The sequence below is a fragment of the Wickerhamomyces ciferrii genome, contig 00001, assembly GCF_000313485.1.
Source record: "Wickerhamomyces ciferrii WGS project CAIF00000000 data, strain NRRL Y-1031 F-60-10, contig 00001, whole genome shotgun sequence".
NCBI classification, from domain to species: Eukaryota; Fungi; Ascomycota; class Saccharomycetes; order Phaffomycetales; family Wickerhamomycetaceae; genus Hansenula; species Hansenula ciferrii.
The window spans coordinates 15,627-35,096 of NW_011887739.1; the positions used below are offsets into that span (position 1 = coordinate 15,627).

The following is a 19,470-nucleotide window of genomic DNA, read 5'->3' on the forward strand; positions in this document are numbered from 1 at the left end:
TATCCTTATGAAATTATGAGATTTTCCCTTTTGGTGTTTTTTTTTTTAAAAAAAAATTATTCTTATCTTTCTTTTTTAGTTCTTGCTAGATGTTTTCATATAAGATTATTAAAAAAATAAACGTTCTTTATTAAATAAATCAATTCATGTACTTTTTAATCTGATAATCTTAAAATTAATATAACTAATGCAATATAACAACAAATACTCGTGATACCTAAAAACATCACAGTATTTCCACTAGTCTTATAATATAAAATTTTATCACTTTCAGTGAAATAATCCTTCATTTGATGAGTTCTATGAATTGAAATTAAAAAAATTATCGATCCATAAATTGTATAAACTGTACCAATTGGTAAGAAATCTTTTGAAAATAATTTGGTAACTAATAACGCTATATCCATAATTAGTATCCGGTATTTTATTACTATGGACCATTAGACTTACCAAATGCCAAAGTTGCAATAGATGCTCTTGTATATGCTCCATCATAAGTTCTTTGTTGTGCTGAATTGAAGTTAATATTTGATTAATTTAAAAGCAAATCATCTGATTCTTCATACCTCTTATATCCAATTGTTGACTATTTTTGAGGGCAACAGATGTCGAAGCACTATCACGACGATTTGAAAACATTTTAAGCTTTGGTGAGCACTAAATCCATGTCGTAAAATGTTTGTTTATGTTGATGTTTTGATTTTTTTTTCAATGTTGTATAATATATATTGTATAAGGTATAATATAAATACCCGCGAAAATTAGTTTATTAGTACCATTGATAAGCTACAAATTTTTAAATTCATATTTATCATAACGATATCATTAAAATATACACCAATTCATAGAGGTTCCCTATTCATGGCATCTAAGTTCATATATACATATATACAAGATCATAGTTGATCATTTTTTTGCTTCAAGCTATAGCACCTAAACTCATTAATAAAGCTTGGAAAATAACTTGTAATGTCCAAAAACCAACTCTTTTCATTCTTAAAGTTCTAACTTCTTCATTTGCCACATAGTTTGCAAATGCATCATAAACTTCTATACTCATATCATCCATTAATAAAGAATCATATACGGTCCAACTTCCATCAAAATCTTTTAATTTCTTAACAATTCGACAATTTATTGGAATATAAGTCTTTCTTGAATTTATATATCCAACAATAGGTCTAATCAATGCATTATTAACATATGATAAATCATTTGTGAAGATTGGTACTGCAGCTTTAACATTATTTAATTTAATTTGTAAATCCATTATAAAATATTTTGAAAAATCATTTGAATCATCATCTTCATGATCATCTTCATTCTTTTTAGGTTTGAGTATCTTAGCTCTTCTTGCCTCTCTAGCAAAACTATCTGCAATTGTAGAGACAATTTCTGTCATATTAACTTGTTGATCTTCAGGGACCATAATATCACCAATCATATCAACGTCACCACTTGTAATCCAACCAAATGGTCCTTCAAGACCTGTATTTAAATGATCAACATTTAAGGCATCAACTCTACATCTTGTAACTCTTTTCCAACCAAGATCGTTTGAATCTGGGCCCTTTTCCAAATTATTAAAATCATTAATTCTTTGACGTTTATGAATTGTAAATAATGAATCATCATAAGCACCAGATATATTATTTGCATTTAAAAAATCATAAAATAACCAATTTTTCCTTAGTACAGGTAAATCACAATTATAAATACTAACATTAAAAGGTCTAAATCCATTTGGTTGAGCTAATGTAAATAATACATCATTCATTTTAAAATTATCAATTTCAAAATCACCAGGTTTATGAATATTTTTATAATTTCTTGCATCATCATCAGGATCCCAATGAACATGTGTACGATCAACTATACCTCTCATTCCATTAACTTCAACTTCATCTAATATCCCTCTCCCATTAACAAATTTACTAACAGATAATGAAATATTAACTTGATCAATTGTCAAATCAAATTGAGTATAGTTACCATCATCTATAGGTTCTTGATCTTCTACCTCATTTTTTGAGGCAGCTTTTGCAATAGCATCAGCTTGTGAACCTTTTTCAAATTTATTTTTATTCCCATTTTTAGGTCTTTTAGAGACAAAACATTTATTAAATGAAATTTTACCATCTCTCCAACCTGGTACAATAGCACTTTCAAAAATAACAGTCATTCCAGTGTTTTTTGTAATGAAATTCCCCAATGTTTGAGCAACTAATTCTTGAGCAAATACAGTATTCATTAAATAAATAATTAAAGATGCAAAAGTTGTAGTACCTAATAAAATTAAAATTAGATTCCCCATAACTAACCATGAAAAGAACGCACTAAAATCATCAACATTAAAAGGTCTCATACTTCTTTTTAAGATCCATTTTAACCTTATATATAATCTTTGACTAAAATTATTTGTTTTAGCTAATAATTCATCTTTCCTAGATTTGGGTGTACTTATTGCTGGTGGGGTAGACCTTATTTGATTTGATTCCAATAACTCTTTTGACTTTGTGTTTGGCTCTATAGTATCTATGCTATCTTTGATTGGTTTTTTATGATGTGTTGTATAATTTCTTGTTTTATAATATAACGATTGATTTAAACAAATTCTTGAAATTTGAGCTTGATTCAAAGGCGAACTAAACTTTCGTTTCCATATAGGAGGAAATTTTATCCCTTGAGATCGTATGCTCCTAAAAGCAAACATGATCCTTTAATTGCAATACTAGTATGCCCAATATATCGATCTTTTTGTTTTAAGTTGATGATTTTGTTATATTTCAAATCTCACCCTATGGATTTAACAAGGTTATAAAAAAATTGCTAATGTTCTGTCAAAAAATTCGGGCTTTAACAAAAAAAACAACCATGAATTTAAACGAATTATATACTAATTAAGAATAATCATACGAGTGAAAACTAATAAATCAATCATATGATGTACATTTTAATTTTAATTTTAACTTTATTTCTGTTTTATTATACAAGTTGTTGTTCTTTCTTCCCTTTTTTTGTTCTATTTTAAAAGAACTTAATTCCATCCTTTTGCAAGCATGGATTTTTCTAAACTATCCCAAAAATGATTTAAAACTTCTATATCTTTAAATCTTCTAGTTTTATCTAATCCAATCTGTTCAACATTCCATTCATTAACTTGTTGCGGTATAGAATCCCCATTAAAATGGAAGAAAAAACCTTTAATTTTTTGAAATAATTGTTGAGGATCTGTCCATTTATATGTTTTAAATTGCCATTGTTGACCTGTAGTGAAAACTGCAACTACTCTATCCCAATATTCTGCTTTAGTAAATTTATCAGTATTATTAACGATAAGGAAAGTTTGTTTACCAATTTTAGGGAAAGTATGAGTAATATTTCTTAAATCACCTTGGAAATTTAATAAATCTTGATCATTTGGATCCTTGGACATTGGATTAACAAATTTCGATTCATCGAAAAAGGCTTTAATGTTATTAATTTGTAAAAGTGCAGAAGCAGCTGGAGAAATTAAAATAATTGGATTTTGACGTCTTTTTTTCTTTATTGGATCTTGTTCTTGATCTTTTGATGTACTTGTGGATTTTGTTGGATTTGTACCTTTTCTTTTCAATACTTTAACGATTTTAATTTCACATTCACGACCAACACTACTAAAATCCACTGGTTTTGAACCTCTTAATGCTGTATTATGATTAATTAAATGACGTTCATTGTTTAATATTTTAATTAATTGAGGATCATCATTAATTGTTGAATTTGTTTGAGAAGAATCTTGATCTTTTTCTAAATTGGTATTATCATTTTGAATAAATTCTGATTCATTTGATTCACCACTTAACCAATTAATTAAATCTGATCTTTGTAAAAAAGTTAAAGTTTGAATATTTTTCACTTGAGAATCAGTTAATAAATCAGCAGCTGATAAATCTTTATTAAGCCAACTATAAGCCACAGCTCTTAAATCAATTGGTTTATCATCAATTTTAAATTTAGTTTCTTGATTAAGATCTAATTTTATTTTTTGATTTTGTAATGATAAATGTGTAGCTTCATTTATATCTTTAATTTCTTGATAATCTTCACCATTTTGCTTTACAAGAATTGGTTGGTCTTTGTTCAAAATATCTTTTTTCAATAATTCTAATGGATCGGACATCTTTTGGGCGTTAATAACCTTTTACAAACAAACTTTCCTAGCTCTTTGTTGTTTCTTTGAATGCTGTTTATGATTGAAGTTTCCATTGATTTAATTTCAACAAGTTCGCGCATCTCAGAAAAGAGCCCGCGAAAACTCATATTTTTACCCGGTGTTGATTTTAATTCACTAAACCATTAAAAACATCAGTTAGATCTAAATAACCCAAAAGATTTAATAAAAGCAAGGCTAAAAGGTTTTTCAAAAGATGAGTCTAAGACTCCTAAATAAATCACCATTTCTAAGGTTTCCCAGATATTATTGTACAAAACCTGAACCTACAACATCCACATCAATAACAAATTTCACTATAGCTAAAAAGCAAAAATTATATATAATTGATGAAATCTCACCAGGTTCAATTTTTTTCTTACCACATGGTACAAGAATTCTAAATAAATTAATAAAATTCATGAAATTTCAACAACGTAATCATGGATTTGAAGAAGTTATGACACCATTAATATATAAAAAACAATTATGGGAAAAATCTGGACATTGGTTAAATTATAAAGATGATATGTTTCAAGTCCAAGGAACAGACACTGGGAAGGAAGAATATGGATTAAAACCTATGAATTGTCCTGGACATTGTTTAATTTTTGATAGGTTTGATAGATCTTATCAAGAATTACCTATAAGGTTATCAGATTTTAGTTCATTACATAGAAATGAATCAAGTGGATCTTTGTCTGGGTTAACTAGAGTTAGAAGATTTCATCAAGATGATGGACATATTTTTTGTTCACAAGATCAAATTAAACAAGAAATTCAATCAACTTTAGAATTAATTGATAAAGTTTATAAAAAATTTGATATTTTAGATTATAAATTATTTTTATCAACAAGACCTGAAGAATATATGGGGAAATTAGAAGAATGGGACCTAGCAGAAGAATCATTAAGAGAAGTATTAGAATCCACAGGAGCACCATGGGAAATTAACGAGGGGGATGGTGCATTTTATGGACCAAAAATAGATATAATTTTAAAAGATTCCACAGGAAAAGAACATCAATCAGCTACAATTCAATTAGATTTCCAATTACCACATAATTTCCAATTGAAATATAAAACCAATGAAAATGGTGTTTTGGAACAACCTATAATGATTCATAGAGCTGTTTATGGATCATTAGAACGATTTTTAGCTATATTAATTGATCATTACCAGGGGAAATGGCCATTTTGGTTAAGTCCAAGACAAGCGGTTATAATACCAATAAATGAATCACATATAAGTTATGCAGAAACAATGGCTAAAGAGATTAATAATGAAGGTGAAGAAGAAAATTTAAATGATTATAAGTTTTTTTTGGAATTGGATAAAAGAAATGAAACTGTTGGTCAAAGAATTAAAGAGGCTATTACCCAAGGTTATAATTATATTATAATTATTGGTGATAAAGAAGTTAAAAGTGGTGAATTGGCTATTAGATCTTCTGGTTCAAAGAAATTACAAGTTATGAAATCAGGTGAGATTAGAGATTTTTTTATTGATTTAGAAAAGAGTTATAAATAAATAAATCAGAGATGAATAAATAGATAGATAAATAGATCATGTATATAGTCATAAATAAATAAGCCGCCCTGTTTATTTTTCAAGTTTTTGTCTAGCATTCAATACACTTGATTCACTTAATTTCATAATATCTTGTAATTCAAATTGTAAATCATATAAAGGTTTATCAATACCCTGGAGTCTTAATTCCAAAGGTAAAAATTTATTATACTCTCTATTAAACTCTTGTTTTTTTTGATAATCATCATTTTGTAAATTTTTTAACTTTTTCTGAGTTTCCATGATTATATTATTTATATAAGTTTGTGATTGGTTTTGTCTATTAATTTCTAGGATTAATTTATAATAAGCCTGGGTGTATTGATTAATATATTGGATAAAGATTTCAGATTCTTTACATTTGGTCTTTATATCATTTTCTAATTCTTTAAAATCCCAAATAATTGATTCAATTAATTCCAATTTTTTTTCAAGTTCAATTTGAAATTGAGTTATGTCTTTAATAAAATTAATCAATTTGTCATAATTTCCTTTTAAATTTTGATAAAATCCATTAATCTTATTACAATTTTCTTTTAAATCATCAAATAAACCATTTAGGTCATTCAAAACTTCAAAAACTTCAATTGAATCATTTTCTAAAACTTTGAAGAAATCTTGATGATCTTCATTTGAATCAATTAATCCCAATGCTTTATTACATTGATCATAATGATTAGTTATTGATTCTAATGATATAGCAATATCTGATTCTATTAAATTATTTTCATGGATTAAATTTGATATTAATGTGGAATTTTCATCATTAATTTTATTAAAAATTGAATCCAAGTTATTGAATGAATCATTAAAATTTGATAAAGTTGTTGTTAATTTTTTGGTTTGAGTTGATATTTGAGTTTTATGAGTTGCATGAGTTAATTTTTGTTGTAAAATTGATAATGAATCTTGAATATTATTTGATATGAAATCATATAGTGTGGGAGTAGTAGTAGTATCATGTAATAAATTTGAATCGATTTTTATATGTGATAGTTTCTTGAATTCATTATTTAAAAATGATATATTGTTATTCAATTCATTCTCCAGTAATTGTATATCATTTTCTAGATCATCTTGTTTTAATTCAATGGAATTGGTTATCAATTTTAATAAATTTAATAATTGTATTGAACTATCCAATATAAAATTTGAATTATTTAACACAATGTTATTCTGAGATAATATTGATTTAGTATTATTTAAATAAGTATTAGCATTGTTTCCTATGGATTGAGCTTGTGATAATGTAGTAGTAGCATCATTAACCCATTGTTGTATAGTTGATTTGTTCATATTAACCCTATTCCTCTATGTGTTGATGTGTGGTTATGGTACACTTAATATTCGGATTTAAATTTATAGAAAGAAAGAGAAAAGAAGAGAAAAGTGAAATGAATAGGAAGAAAGAATATAAAGAGGAAGAAAAGTAAAAGTTATTGAGATTGAGATCAACATAATAAAGATAATAAGATAAGATCAAGAGATAAGATTAGATATACATATTGTACACTGAATTGGATAAGCACTATACTATAATATATTATACAATAACAATATACTATACTATACTACTATACTATATTATACTTACTATACTATAACATCAATAGTATAATACAACACACAATGAGTTTCAAGAAGAGGAAGTTGAATACAAGTGAATATGAATATGAATATGATCAACATTCAACACCATTTGGACAATTAGGTGACAAGTATAGTGATGAGAGTGATAGTGATAGTGATAGTGATGATAGTAATAGTAATAGTAACACACAACCATTAAGATTCAAACCAATGTCATTTACAAGTACAACTAGTACAACAACAACTACAGACAATAATACAACAACTACAGATAATAATAACAATACAACAACAACCAATACTAATACTAATACTAATACATCATCTAACAATCACAACAACCACAGTCAATATGGTATTGGTGCTAAACTATTATACAAGATGGGTTTTAAACAAGGTCTTGGGCTTGGACTACACTTACAAGGAATCACAGCGCCAATTGAAACACCAAAAAGTTTTAGTGGTGTTGGTTTGGGCGGTAAAAGTAAAAGTGATGGAATTTTAAAGAATAAAAAACAAAAACATGCGAATAATGATTTAATGGAGTTAACAAGTGATGAAGAAACAGAAATACATAGAGAATCACCACAAGAATTGCTTTATAATAATTTAATTACATTACAATCAAATGGTATCACAATACCACATCATTTACAAGTTATTTACAACAATTTAAAGCAAGCAATAAATCCCACTAAAACTGCTCTTAACAACATAGAACATGATGGAATTATTGATAATTTAAATTTACAATTAGGTATATTAATTAATCAATTGACTAAAATTCAATCCAAAAATAAAATTATAAACACCACAACAAATGAGTTACAAAATACATTGAGGGAAACTTCATCAATGTTATCTGCTTATGAAGAATTATCAACAGTTATTGATTCATTATCTGAATTATTTATAGATTCTGGTCAAGATTTATCAACAAAAGCTTCTATATTAAGAGATGAAGTGCAAAAATTAGAACAAATTAATAATAATGATACTGAAATTGATATACAAAAAACTATAATCATTGCAATAAAACCAATTATAAATGATTTAATTAATGAATGGGACCCACTGGATTTTACAAATGATACAACTCTTGAAGAACTTATTTTATTGAAAAATGTGCTACCAGATGATAATAATACAATCAGTTACCCCGAAGAATTAAATTATTTCCAAAGTTTATTATACACGTTATGGTACCCCAAGGTTCATGATTCCCTCCTGGATTGGTCTGTTGATCAACCAAATGTTGCAATTACATTATTATTAGATTGGAATGAAGTCCTAGATAAATCAATTATAGATCATACAACAATAACTATAATCAAACCAAAAATTATAAAAGCTATCCAAAGTTGGGAAATTATTAATACAGAATCTTCAAATAATGCACCATTTGTTTGGATATTTGAATATATTCCATTTTTGGATGATGAATCAATGGATGAAATTAAATTGGAATTTATTAAAAAATATACACCTATATTGGAAAATTGGCCAATAAATTCAGAATTAACAATTGAAGGTTTAAGATCATTTAAAGAAATTATTGGTGATCAAGAATTTAATCAATTAATTAATAAGAAATTAATTCCCAACTTGACAAAATATTTATTTAATTCAACAAAATCATTTATTGAACCAGATACTTCTATAATAGATTCTTTTTTCATTTGGGAAAATATTTTATCAAATCATATATTCAACACTCTTTTAAAATTTGCATTTTTCAATGATTGGTCCAAAAACTTATACAATTCATTAAAATCTCAAACCACATCATTTGAAATCATTTCACAAGGTTTTGAAAAATGGATTGATTGTCTTCGTACCCATTCAAAACATTCAGATATAATCATTACAGAAGTTTATCGTTCTTTAGGAATGATTAATAAATTCATTGATTCTGGTGACCTAATACCAATCCATCAAGAAACTACAATTGAAAAAATCATCCAAAGGGCATTAACACCACCTTCCTCAAAAGATGTGAAAGGAATCCCAATAAATAAATTACAAATCACTTTTAAAGACGTGGTTGAGCATTATTGTACTGGGAATAATTTATTTATAACTCCTTTGAAAAATGATTTATCTAATGGTCATTCATTATTTAAAATTAAGGGGGATAAAGGTTTAGGGAAAGGTGGTGTTGTTGGATATATTGAAGATGATGTTTTATGGGTTAAAGATCAAGGGGAAAAGTTTGAACCGGTTTCTTTAGGGGATTTGTTAACAAGGTTTTAAAAAAGCTAATTATAGCGCTAGCTATAATTAGTTGGTTGCAATTATAGCGCTAGCTATAATTCAGTTAGTTGATATCTGAACTTGTGTTTATACAAAGAGGTCATGGTTTAATGTTTATGATGTTTATGAAATGAGAAAAATTAATGTTTAAAAAAGATCAAAAAAATGGGATACAATTATATTAATTTGCATTTATATGTATATAAAGTTTGCATTATATTTATATATTTGTTATAATGTTTTAATATTGTTTAATGGTTTTAATGTAATTTAAAATTTATATTGTAGTGTATTGTTATGAATTAATATTACTTTATTAAACGTTTGAGTTTTATAGATCTAGATCTAGATCTGAAATATCAAATCTATCGTTTATAGGATACTTTATAAATACGTCATAAATATTCATTCGTATTTACATCATATATACCTTATCGTTTAATATAGCAATCAGCAATCAAAATACACGTTAATTAACGTCTTATAATTCACAAGACACTATAAACAGCGCAAGCAAAAACTTATTTGCTATGATCAACAACAAACTGTATTAAAAACTTACAATTAATCTATATATAACAAATTTTTTAATTAAATAATATGTACAAATTTAATAATAATAACTATTTACTTTTCTTTTTTCAAAAAATCTATTCTTTTGTTAAAGTAACTTGTTCAGTAACAGTTGGATTAGTATCAGCACTTGGAATAGATTCAGTAGAAGTAGAACTATTAGCAACAACATTTGATTCATTAACTTGTTCTTTACCATCTTCTTTTATATCTTCTTCATCTCTAATTTCTGCACTATAAACTTCAGGATATTTTCTAAAACAATTTTGCATATTTTGAAATTTTTCAATACAATCAACTCCCTTTGGGTCAGCTTCTGAAAAAACAAAACAACTAAAAGCTTCTTTAAATTCTTCTCCACATGGTCCATTTGCCATACCACCTAAACATGGACAATCCCAATTAATTTCTCCTGTTTCTGGGTTATAAGCTGATTGTTTTGATTCTGGATCTGAATCTTCACCTTCTTTTGGTTCTGATGACTTTGATTCTTTTGATTCTGATTCTTTTGGTTTTTCAATAACTTTTTCTGCTGCCTTTTCTGCTGCCTTTTCTGCATTTTCAGGAGCTTTATCTTGTTTAGTTTCTAATTTTAATGGATTTTGAATATATGAAGTTAAACCAATAGTTAAGATTGAAGTTGATAAGATCCATTTTGATAAATTTGAATTATTTGATTTAAAACTTGAAGAATTAAAGTTTCTTCTAATGTTTTGTCTTAAGCCTTGTCTTGATAAACGTAATGATGAATTTATTATATTTCTTTGAAACATTGTTGGATATTTGTTTTGTAGATGATATAAAGATATAAAGTTAAGATGACAAATTATACTTATACAATTTTGGTTTTACTCTCGGAAATTTTAATTTTAATTTTTCGCATGGTTGATTACAAAAGAAAACGGAAGGAAATTGGAATCTTCGAGAGGAAATTTATATGGCCATGTTCAAATGTGATTATACTAACAACATTCTTAAGAAACAAGTAATATAAAATCAATTAAATATATAAACCATATTTTATTCCATAAATCACACTCTATAAACTAAATAAAAGTGTAATTAAATCCTAATTCATTGACTAAGCGAGTGGCCAATCGGTACACACAACATTGTTCTCAATTGAAAGGCTACCACTTTCGCGGAAATTCCACTCATTTTAATTGTTTTGATTTTAATTTAAAGTGACAGATATTCATTCTCAGCAATCAAATAACATTATCAATAACATCATTATCATCAACATCAAAGAATAATTAAAATGAAGATCTATTACATTGGTATCTTGAAAAGTGTTCCAGATTCAAAATCAATTGAATTAACTCATGCTAAAGATTTATCAGAATTTAGTTTCTTTGAAAGAAGTAGTGTTGCACAATTTATGACTTTTTTCAGTACTACAATTGCACAAAGAACTGAAGCTGGTAAAAGACAAAGTGTTGAAGAAAATAAATATGTTGGTCATACTTTCACTAGAAGTGAAGGTGTTTCTGGGGTTTTAATTACAGATAAAGATTATCCTGTTAGACCTGCTTATACATTAATAAATAAAATTTTAGATGAATTTTTAACTCAACATCCTCCATTACAATGGAAAAATTTATCAGAAACAAATTCAAGTTTAAATTTACCAGAATTAGAAAATTATATTAAAAAATATCAAGATCCTTCTCAAGCTGATTCAATTATGAGAGTTCAACAAGAATTAGATGAAACTAAAATTGTTTTACATAAAACTATTGAAGGTGTCTTGGAAAGAGGTGAAAAATTAGATTCTTTAGTTGATAAAAGTGAAGCTTTATCTGCAAGTTCAAAAACTTTTTACAAACAAGCTAAAAAGACAAATTCTTGTTGTATAATTATGTGAAATAACCTCATGGTATTTTGTGGCTTTTATTTTTCTTGATTTTCATTTCTTCGTATAACTAAAGGTATATATGAAAGTATTTTAATTTAATGTAATTGTTTTCATCAATATATTTGGTAGTTGTATAATTGTAAATGATAATTAGTTAAATAAAGGGTCTTTGTTATCATAAAAAATAATATCAAAAATGTTAATGGCAAAAAAGTAGGTATTCGACCCCGGTCAGGATTGAACTGACGATCTTGCGATAACTATTAGTTTTTTTAACAGTCGCACGCCTTAACCAACTTGGCCACGGAGTCTTATCTTGAAATTTTGAAATCTGACTTGTCACCGCCTGGTGCAACGAAGAAATCACACCCAGACACCGCGATTTGTGGTTTGGGCAGCATAAATATAGCTGATCCTACACTATATACACTATAGTATACCCTATATATATAGTATATATACCCTGGTACATTTAAACTTTAAACTTTAGACTTTAATAAACTTTAAATTACTTGGTAGGGGTTAAGAGCTCTGAATATATTTCAAAATCAAGATTTCTTTGATTTAGTAAACAATGAAGTTCCTTTATAATTTTATTAACCTATAGCGGCAGCCGCCATTGTTTGATTATTCAATTGTTGTGTTATAAACTTTTCAATATGATTGAGCCAAGAGGTAATACAGCTAAAATTGAGAAACTAGAAGCTAATTTGGAGCTTTTTTCAGTTTTGTTACAAACGAAGAATCTTTTAGATAAACAGCTGGAGTCAAAAATTGATAAAATCAAGGAAGTAGTCAAAGAGATTAATGATTGTGAAGAGTATGAAAAAAAGCTCAAAACTCATCAAGAATCTCTAGAGAAGAAAATAAACATGTTGGTAGAGTTACAAGACAAATCCATTCAAGGTGATTTTGAAGCTGAGTTATTTATTGAAGCTGTAATTTCAGGGTGTTTTGAACCTGAAGATTATTGGGATATTGATGATTTTGATAGTGAACAAGATGATGATGACCAGCAAGATCATGGGGATGATGAATTAGAAAATGAAGAGGTCATATCATGTTTATAAAAGAACCAAAGATAGTCTATACATCAAATTTAACTTAAATATGGCTGACAGTGGCTAAAGAGCAACGTTCTCATAATTGAATCACATTTATAGCGCTTGTTTCTCAAATTATTATCTTCCTGCTTGTTGTGAAAGAGATATATTTATTTGCTATAAATAGTCTTCTAGCTGCTAATTTTAGAAGTACAATGTCTTCAACGTCATACAAATACATCACAATTATGATCTTTTTCAATAATTATAAGCAGTTGGTTTTCGGATAGAAATCCTCACTTCAATAAAATCGATGTTTCTACAAATTATAATCACCAAAATATTCTCAACAATTTTTAAATAATTAAATATTATACATACACAATTATAATTCTATCAATTGCTCCATCGTATTTATAACTATAGGTGCTTCTTCGTGTATTTCAGCGTAATTGCAGGATTAGTCGAAAAAAGAATGGAATCCACTACCGATTAACGGATTAACTATGAAAACTTACCTGAACTATAACTTATATGTAAGTTGAATACCGAAAAAATAGCTTTAGAGTATCAAAGGCTGCAGCTATATGATCTTTTGTTTGAACTTGAAGTTTTATGGCTCAATGAAACAGACGTACTGAAATCCTGAAATTGTACTACAGTCAATTGATTAAACCTAATTATAAGTGGCTTTGGAATTTTTCCGGGGTAATTTACGGAAAAACTGATATCCCGGACTCGGATAAACTCATATTTCTGTAGATTTATGATTATTTGGATTTCAACTTTTTGAAAGTTAAAACCCCATAGTTTTAGCTAATAATCATACTCTAATGAAATTTCTCTTTCTTTTGATATATACTTTTTATATCCTTTTGAAGCTGGTTTGAAATTTTGAAGTTTTTTAATTAATTTTAAAAATAAAAATAAAATTTTACTGGTACATTTTATTTTTGAAATTAAAAATTATGAAAAAAAAATTCCAAATAAATCAATTTTAAAGATACTTGAGGGTATAGTGAAGCAATTTAAGCTCTAATAATATATATATATATAACGCTATTTTATCTCTTTTGGTTGAAAGCTCTCATAATTAATGTTTCTCGGATATTATCGGCGCCCACTTATAGTAGCTAGTATACCAGCGAGCAAGAAAAAATTAGTAAATTGATACCTTTTAATGATTTATTAATCATAATCAGACTTTAAAATGGTAGAGAAATTGCCATACTGTACTTGTACAAGAAATACGATACAGATAATATGGAAATAATTGTGTAGATATCAGTCGAAATGATTGAAATTTAGCGTTGTAAATCACATTAATATATGGCTTTAATGATGGTTATGTTAAGTTATCTTTTGTTGAATATATGGCATAAGATGATCCAAATATTATATCGTCTTGATAATGATACAAATAAATCTATAAGCCTCACGATATAAATTTACCATTGAAACGAGTGGAACTAGAAGTTTAGTTATACAAGACAACTCATAGAAAATATAACCAATAATGCCACTCATTGACATGAGATATTTTATTTGAGATAATTTATTTGAGAAGTTAGAGCTGGGGTGTTTGAGTGAGATGTTAAATTTGAGATGTTGGAATGAGTTGAGATGTTTGAAAGATACTTGATCTGAGATGTTTGATTTGAGATAGCTAAGCCCAACCAGATAAGCGAAAAACCACAGGCCATATATATATACATAATTAAATAATAAATAATTTGACCGATTGATCATATATACTTTTAAGAGCCTATGTACTTAAATTGCCACCAGTCATCAGTTCTATATACATGGTCAATCATGATAAGTAAAAATAATCAATGTACATATCAAATCGTTTTTGAATAAACTGTGCAACACTTGAATGACAATCTATCTTTGTGATTGTATAAAGACTGTAAATCCCCAATAAGCTTATTATATTCACTATAGTTGCACCAATTTTACGTTTTGTTAAACTTCTAACATTTAATAATTTCATCCAACCAGATATTATATGATATGTTGTGAAACTTATTAATGCTGGGTATATAATCCAATTTAAAATTGGACCTGAATAATGCTTGTTATTATTGAATAAATATGAAATGAAATCAAAGTTTATGTAACTACTATCACCTTCAACTATGTTCGGAATGATTCTAACTTGTAATGAATGATATAAAACCAATGGAATTGATAAATATCCAGTTGCTTGTAATGGTGATAATCCAAAGTATCTGAATATTAAACTTTTTTTGAAACCAAATCCAAAATAATTTGTTAAACCTCCCATTAATCCAACTTCTGAATCATCATTAATATTAACTTCACCTTCATAATTTTGAGAAATAACTTCATGATCTAAATGGCTATCTCTTCTTTTCCTTTTCAATTTATTATCATGCGCTCTTGAGCCACCATATCTTTCTCTATATCTCCAATTCCTTATAATTCTCATTAAAGCACCAGATAAAATATGCACAGATAAACTTCCCCAAACTAATATATTTTCTAATCCAGTTGCTTGATATATAGATCTATTCATTGATAATATTTCCTCTGCAATTCCAGTAGAGATTGAAGGTACAACTAGTACATTAACACCATGTAAAAAAGAGAAAATTGTGAATGTATATGATGAATATTTTTGAACAGATTTCAATATTGGTATAATTTTTGATGATTTTCTATATGGTCCAAATGATTTCCCATCATCTTCTTGTATCTCAATAGGAATAGGTGATGCTTGACTCAAGCTTGCAATACTTTTATCGGGCATGATTCAAGTATTAATATCAAAGATCAGTATTTCAAACTGGTTCTTTAGAATGGAGCTATATGATAGTGATAAAATATGATTACATTCGATTTTGATTCTATTGGTTCAGGAAAAAAAGATCAGTCGCGCATTATTTAAACCGCGCGAAGAGTTTCAAAGAGGACCATTTTGAACTTTTGGCACAAAATTTGACACAATTGTGGAAAAATACACAGAAACTCGAGAGACTTTGGAAAAATTAAGAGTTGAGATGGATTTATTGGTATCTGAAGATGATTCATCTAGTAGTGAGTCAGTCCATGCTACAAGGCTAATGAAGTCCGTCAGACTACATGGTGTAGAGGAGGATAAAAAAGGGATAATACACCCTGAAGATATACAACAAACAGAATTCAAAGATAGTGATTCAGATAATAATCAAAATGAAAAGGAAGAAGATGAAGATGAAGAAGATTTTGATAATGGTCCAGGACCTTTAGGTCAAAATGATACACCAGCTATCAAAAGTCAAACTCAGAAGCACAAAGTAACCACATCAGCATCAGTAATATTGAATAGACTCCCACCAAGTCAAAGTCAGGTCGTTCAAAAGATTACACAAGAATCTACCATAAAAAGTAAGTAATAGGCCAGCTTCATACAATGATTATAAGATATTAACACCATGAAATAATAGTAACGATAAGATGTCAACCAATTGGATCAACACCTCAATTAAGCCCCACTGTGTTTAAAATATCAGAGACCCAACCATTTGGAACTTTAGTCAAGTTCATAAATAAAAAGCTAAGGAAAAGCTTGAAGGATAAGAACGATACAATACATTGCTATGTAAACAATTCATTTGCTCCTTCATCAGATGAGATTATTGGAAATTTACATAAAGTAAGTATAAATCTTTATCAGATCATTTTAAGAGGATCAATTACTAACATGAAATCAACCAGCATTTTGCTAAGAACAATGAACTTGTGATCAGCTACTGTAACATAGTTGCATTTGGATAAGCTCTATAGATTATTTAAACAAGTTGAAACTGAATAAATACAGACGCAAAGATGAGTTATCAATTTAGTATTTACCTATGAAGTTCCTTTTCCGAGGGCAAAAGGTCGGAAATATACGCGCTATGTTTTGATTTTGGATCTAAACATTTGATAAATTAAAATACATCTATTGTACTGGCGCTTCATAGACTACTGAAACCAAAACATCATTGAAAGACATAAAAGTACTACTCCTAGATCCAAAATGACACAGCCCAATGTCAGAGTTGTTTTAACACCGTCGTTTGCACCGTACAAAGTTGTCATTTTGTCATTGATCGCTGCATATTGTGCTGGTGTATTACCAAAGAAAACTCATAGACCATTACTTGCAACTATTGTGAAATATATTGAAGGTCCTCAATCACTGGTTGATACCGACAATGGTGGTGCTTCGGCTAATCCCCCTTCACTTGATGGAATTATTGCTTCAATTAGGCAAACATGTCTTCAAACAGATCCAGAAGAAGGTGTTAATTACGCTGATGATATAGAGAAAAGATTACTACATGCATTATGGTCATTGAAGTCTGTTGATTCACTTCATGCGTTTGTTGATCGTTCAAAATCACTATTAGTGAATAATTATAGACATGGAAGAGAAATTATAGAAAAACTGTCCTCAAGCTCTTTACCTGATTATTTATTAACAAGGTCAAGTTTTCTAGGCCAATTTGTCACTCAGTGTGTTGCTTCATTCTACAGTGGTGAATTTGGTGATATAGAATTAGTATGGAATTCATTTGTTACATTTAGAGGTGCTAGTAAATCTGAATGGGCCAAAAAATATTCGAAAAGAATACCAGATATAAGTGATACATTTGGTTCTACGGAAAATACAGATGATTTTAGCGTTTTCGCCAAAGCGCTTCAAAGCTTACCTTTTGAAAATGAAGAAACAAAAGAAGAATATAGACTGATATCCAAGGAGGATCTAGAAAAACTTGTAAATCATCAGATACATTTGTTAGAAAATTATGGTGCCATAACTTCAACAGAATTAAGACAAACTTTAAAATTGATGACTCAATCAGAGGCAAGCAGAGTTCCCTCAATTTATTATATTGAATATCTAGAATGCTTGAATGAAGCAAATTATGAAGGTGCATTCAATGCTTTACACCGTTATTTTGACTATATGATGAGTAACAGACAAACAATTTTTTACCATTACGCTTTATTATGCTTAGCAACCCTACATGCATCTTTCAATTGTGATTCAGAGGCAATTAGAGCTATAGAGGAATCCATTGATGTTGCTAGAGAGAATAATGATTCTTCTTGTTTACACTTTTTGTTATCTTGGCTTTACAACTTTATGAAAGATCGTCCTAATTTAAAACATGACTTTTATGTTTCAGCTGATCAGTTGTTACAATATCTAAAAGCAAATGCTACAGATGCACCTTCATTTTCTTATTCCACTGCTTATCAATCAGAAACTACACAAATAATGCTTGAAGGTGGTTCAATAAATTCTGCACTTGAGTCACTTACTAAATCAGCATATTTATCATTAACGGAAAATGATAACGCAACTTCTTTTACAAGTCATTGTGCGTTAGCTAGTTCATTGTGGTTCAGAACTGGGAATTTTGACTTAGCAAAAGTTTACAGTGATATACCTGTTGGTTTAAGTGCTAGTGTTTCTCAAAAAGTTTTCCTAAATATAAGGAAGGCTTATTTTGAATTTGACAATAATAACATTGATGAAGCTTTTAAAATTCTAGATGACCAAAAACCGTTTGCAGCTGTTGATATCCGCTTACAGAAAGACTTAGTTGGTCACAAGTTGTTATTACTTACTGAACAATGTATCAGAAGTTCTCGTTATAAAATGGGTGAACTTTACTTGAGCAGACTTTTATCTCAAGACCATACTGATATAGATATCACTGGTCAAACTCACTATCTAGAAATATTATTAGAATTGAAAAAGGGGAACGCTCATAAAGCATATAAAAAAGTATCACATCATTTATCAACTTTTGCTAAAAAACCAAACAACAAATACTGGTTTATTACATTCACCCTCTTGAATTGTCAAATTTTATGTGAAGGTCCAGTACCTACAAGAGCTTTATCTATAGTCATCAAATGTCTTCAATCTTCCCTACGCTCTGGGTTTACTATTTTGTTGTTAAGAGGAGTTAAAATACTTTGTCAAATACTTCAACACTTGGATCAAGATCAAGATGTTTACAATATTCTTTTAGACTGTGCACCATTTTTTGAACAAGTTCCAAATCATGAAATTGGTCTTAAATCACATCAACTTCTTGCTAAATCATTAATTGCACTTTATGATGGAAATAATTTACTTAAACAACAACGTATTGACCAAATAACATTAATAATAAGCCACATTGAAAGATCAATTGATGGATTCAAAAAAATGTCAATGTTTGAAGAAGTTAAAAGATCTCTAGAGTTACAAGTTACTTTAGGAAAGAAAATAAACCATGAAGATCTCATAAAGCATGCTGAAAAATCACTACAAACTGCAGATGAAAGAATTATTCAAGAGATGGCTGTACAGGATTAACGAATAGAATTAAAAATGCATTAA

The 19,470-nt window shown here is 28.2% G+C and overlaps 11 protein-coding genes across 11 annotated transcripts; 6 read left to right on the top strand and 5 right to left on the bottom strand.

Moving 5' to 3' along the window:
- Positions 1-919: 919 nt before the first annotated feature.
- Positions 920-2,713, bottom strand: MDM31 (Mdm31p; the record flags this gene model as incomplete). The annotated part of the gene is made up of 1 exon (XM_011279231.1): positions 920-2,713. The coding sequence occupies one exon, from the start codon at positions 2,711-2,713 to the stop codon at positions 920-922; it is 1,794 nt and encodes a 597-aa protein (XP_011277533.1).
- A 324-nt stretch (positions 2,714-3,037) lies between these two features.
- CDC73 (Cdc73p) lies at positions 3,038-4,162 on the bottom strand (the record flags this gene model as incomplete). The annotated part of the gene is made up of 1 exon (XM_011279232.1): positions 3,038-4,162. The coding sequence occupies one exon, from the start codon at positions 4,160-4,162 to the stop codon at positions 3,038-3,040; it is 1,125 nt and encodes a 374-aa protein (XP_011277534.1).
- Positions 4,163-4,409: 247 nt separating this feature from the next.
- On the top strand, positions 4,410-5,723 carry MST1 (threonine--tRNA ligase MST1; the record flags this gene model as incomplete). The annotated part of the gene is made up of 1 exon (XM_011279233.1): positions 4,410-5,723. The coding sequence occupies one exon, from the start codon at positions 4,410-4,412 to the stop codon at positions 5,721-5,723; it is 1,314 nt and encodes a 437-aa protein (XP_011277535.1).
- Positions 5,724-5,795: 72 nt separating this feature from the next.
- ATG17 (protein kinase regulatory subunit ATG17) lies at positions 5,796-7,058 on the bottom strand (the record flags this gene model as incomplete). Its single annotated transcript, XM_011279234.1, has 1 exon — positions 5,796-7,058. One exon carries the CDS (start codon positions 7,056-7,058, stop codon positions 5,796-5,798), a length of 1,263 nt encoding a protein of 420 aa, XP_011277536.1.
- Positions 7,059-7,391: 333 nt separating this feature from the next.
- SPP382 (mRNA splicing protein SPP382) lies at positions 7,392-9,605 on the top strand (the record flags this gene model as incomplete). Its single annotated transcript, XM_011279235.1, has 1 exon — positions 7,392-9,605. The coding sequence occupies one exon, from the start codon at positions 7,392-7,394 to the stop codon at positions 9,603-9,605; it is 2,214 nt and encodes a 737-aa protein (XP_011277537.1).
- Positions 9,606-10,255: 650 nt separating this feature from the next.
- MIA40 (Mia40p) lies at positions 10,256-10,951 on the bottom strand (the record flags this gene model as incomplete). The annotated part of the gene is made up of 1 exon (XM_011279236.1): positions 10,256-10,951. One exon carries the CDS (start codon positions 10,949-10,951, stop codon positions 10,256-10,258), a length of 696 nt encoding a protein of 231 aa, XP_011277538.1.
- A 488-nt stretch (positions 10,952-11,439) lies between these two features.
- On the top strand, positions 11,440-12,045 carry YKT6 (palmitoyltransferase YKT6; the record flags this gene model as incomplete). Its single annotated transcript, XM_011279237.1, has 1 exon — positions 11,440-12,045. The coding sequence occupies one exon, from the start codon at positions 11,440-11,442 to the stop codon at positions 12,043-12,045; it is 606 nt and encodes a 201-aa protein (XP_011277539.1).
- Positions 12,046-12,695: 650 nt separating this feature from the next.
- Positions 12,696-13,106, top strand: BN7_14 (V-type proton ATPase subunit A; the record flags this gene model as incomplete). Its single annotated transcript, XM_011279238.1, has 1 exon — positions 12,696-13,106. The coding sequence occupies one exon, from the start codon at positions 12,696-12,698 to the stop codon at positions 13,104-13,106; it is 411 nt and encodes a 136-aa protein (XP_011277540.1).
- A 1,786-nt stretch (positions 13,107-14,892) lies between these two features.
- MCP1 (Mcp1p) lies at positions 14,893-15,855 on the bottom strand (the record flags this gene model as incomplete). Its single annotated transcript, XM_011279239.1, has 1 exon — positions 14,893-15,855. The coding sequence occupies one exon, from the start codon at positions 15,853-15,855 to the stop codon at positions 14,893-14,895; it is 963 nt and encodes a 320-aa protein (XP_011277541.1).
- A 250-nt stretch (positions 15,856-16,105) lies between these two features.
- Positions 16,106-16,830, top strand: ATG12 (Atg12p; the record flags this gene model as incomplete). The annotated part of the gene is made up of 2 exons (XM_011279240.1): positions 16,106-16,472; positions 16,532-16,830. 2 exons carry the CDS (start codon positions 16,106-16,108, stop codon positions 16,828-16,830), a joined length of 666 nt encoding a protein of 221 aa, XP_011277542.1.
- A 276-nt stretch (positions 16,831-17,106) lies between these two features.
- Positions 17,107-19,446, top strand: APC5 (anaphase promoting complex subunit 5; the record flags this gene model as incomplete). The annotated part of the gene is made up of 1 exon (XM_011279241.1): positions 17,107-19,446. One exon carries the CDS (start codon positions 17,107-17,109, stop codon positions 19,444-19,446), a length of 2,340 nt encoding a protein of 779 aa, XP_011277543.1.
- Positions 19,447-19,470: the final 24 nt, after the last annotated feature.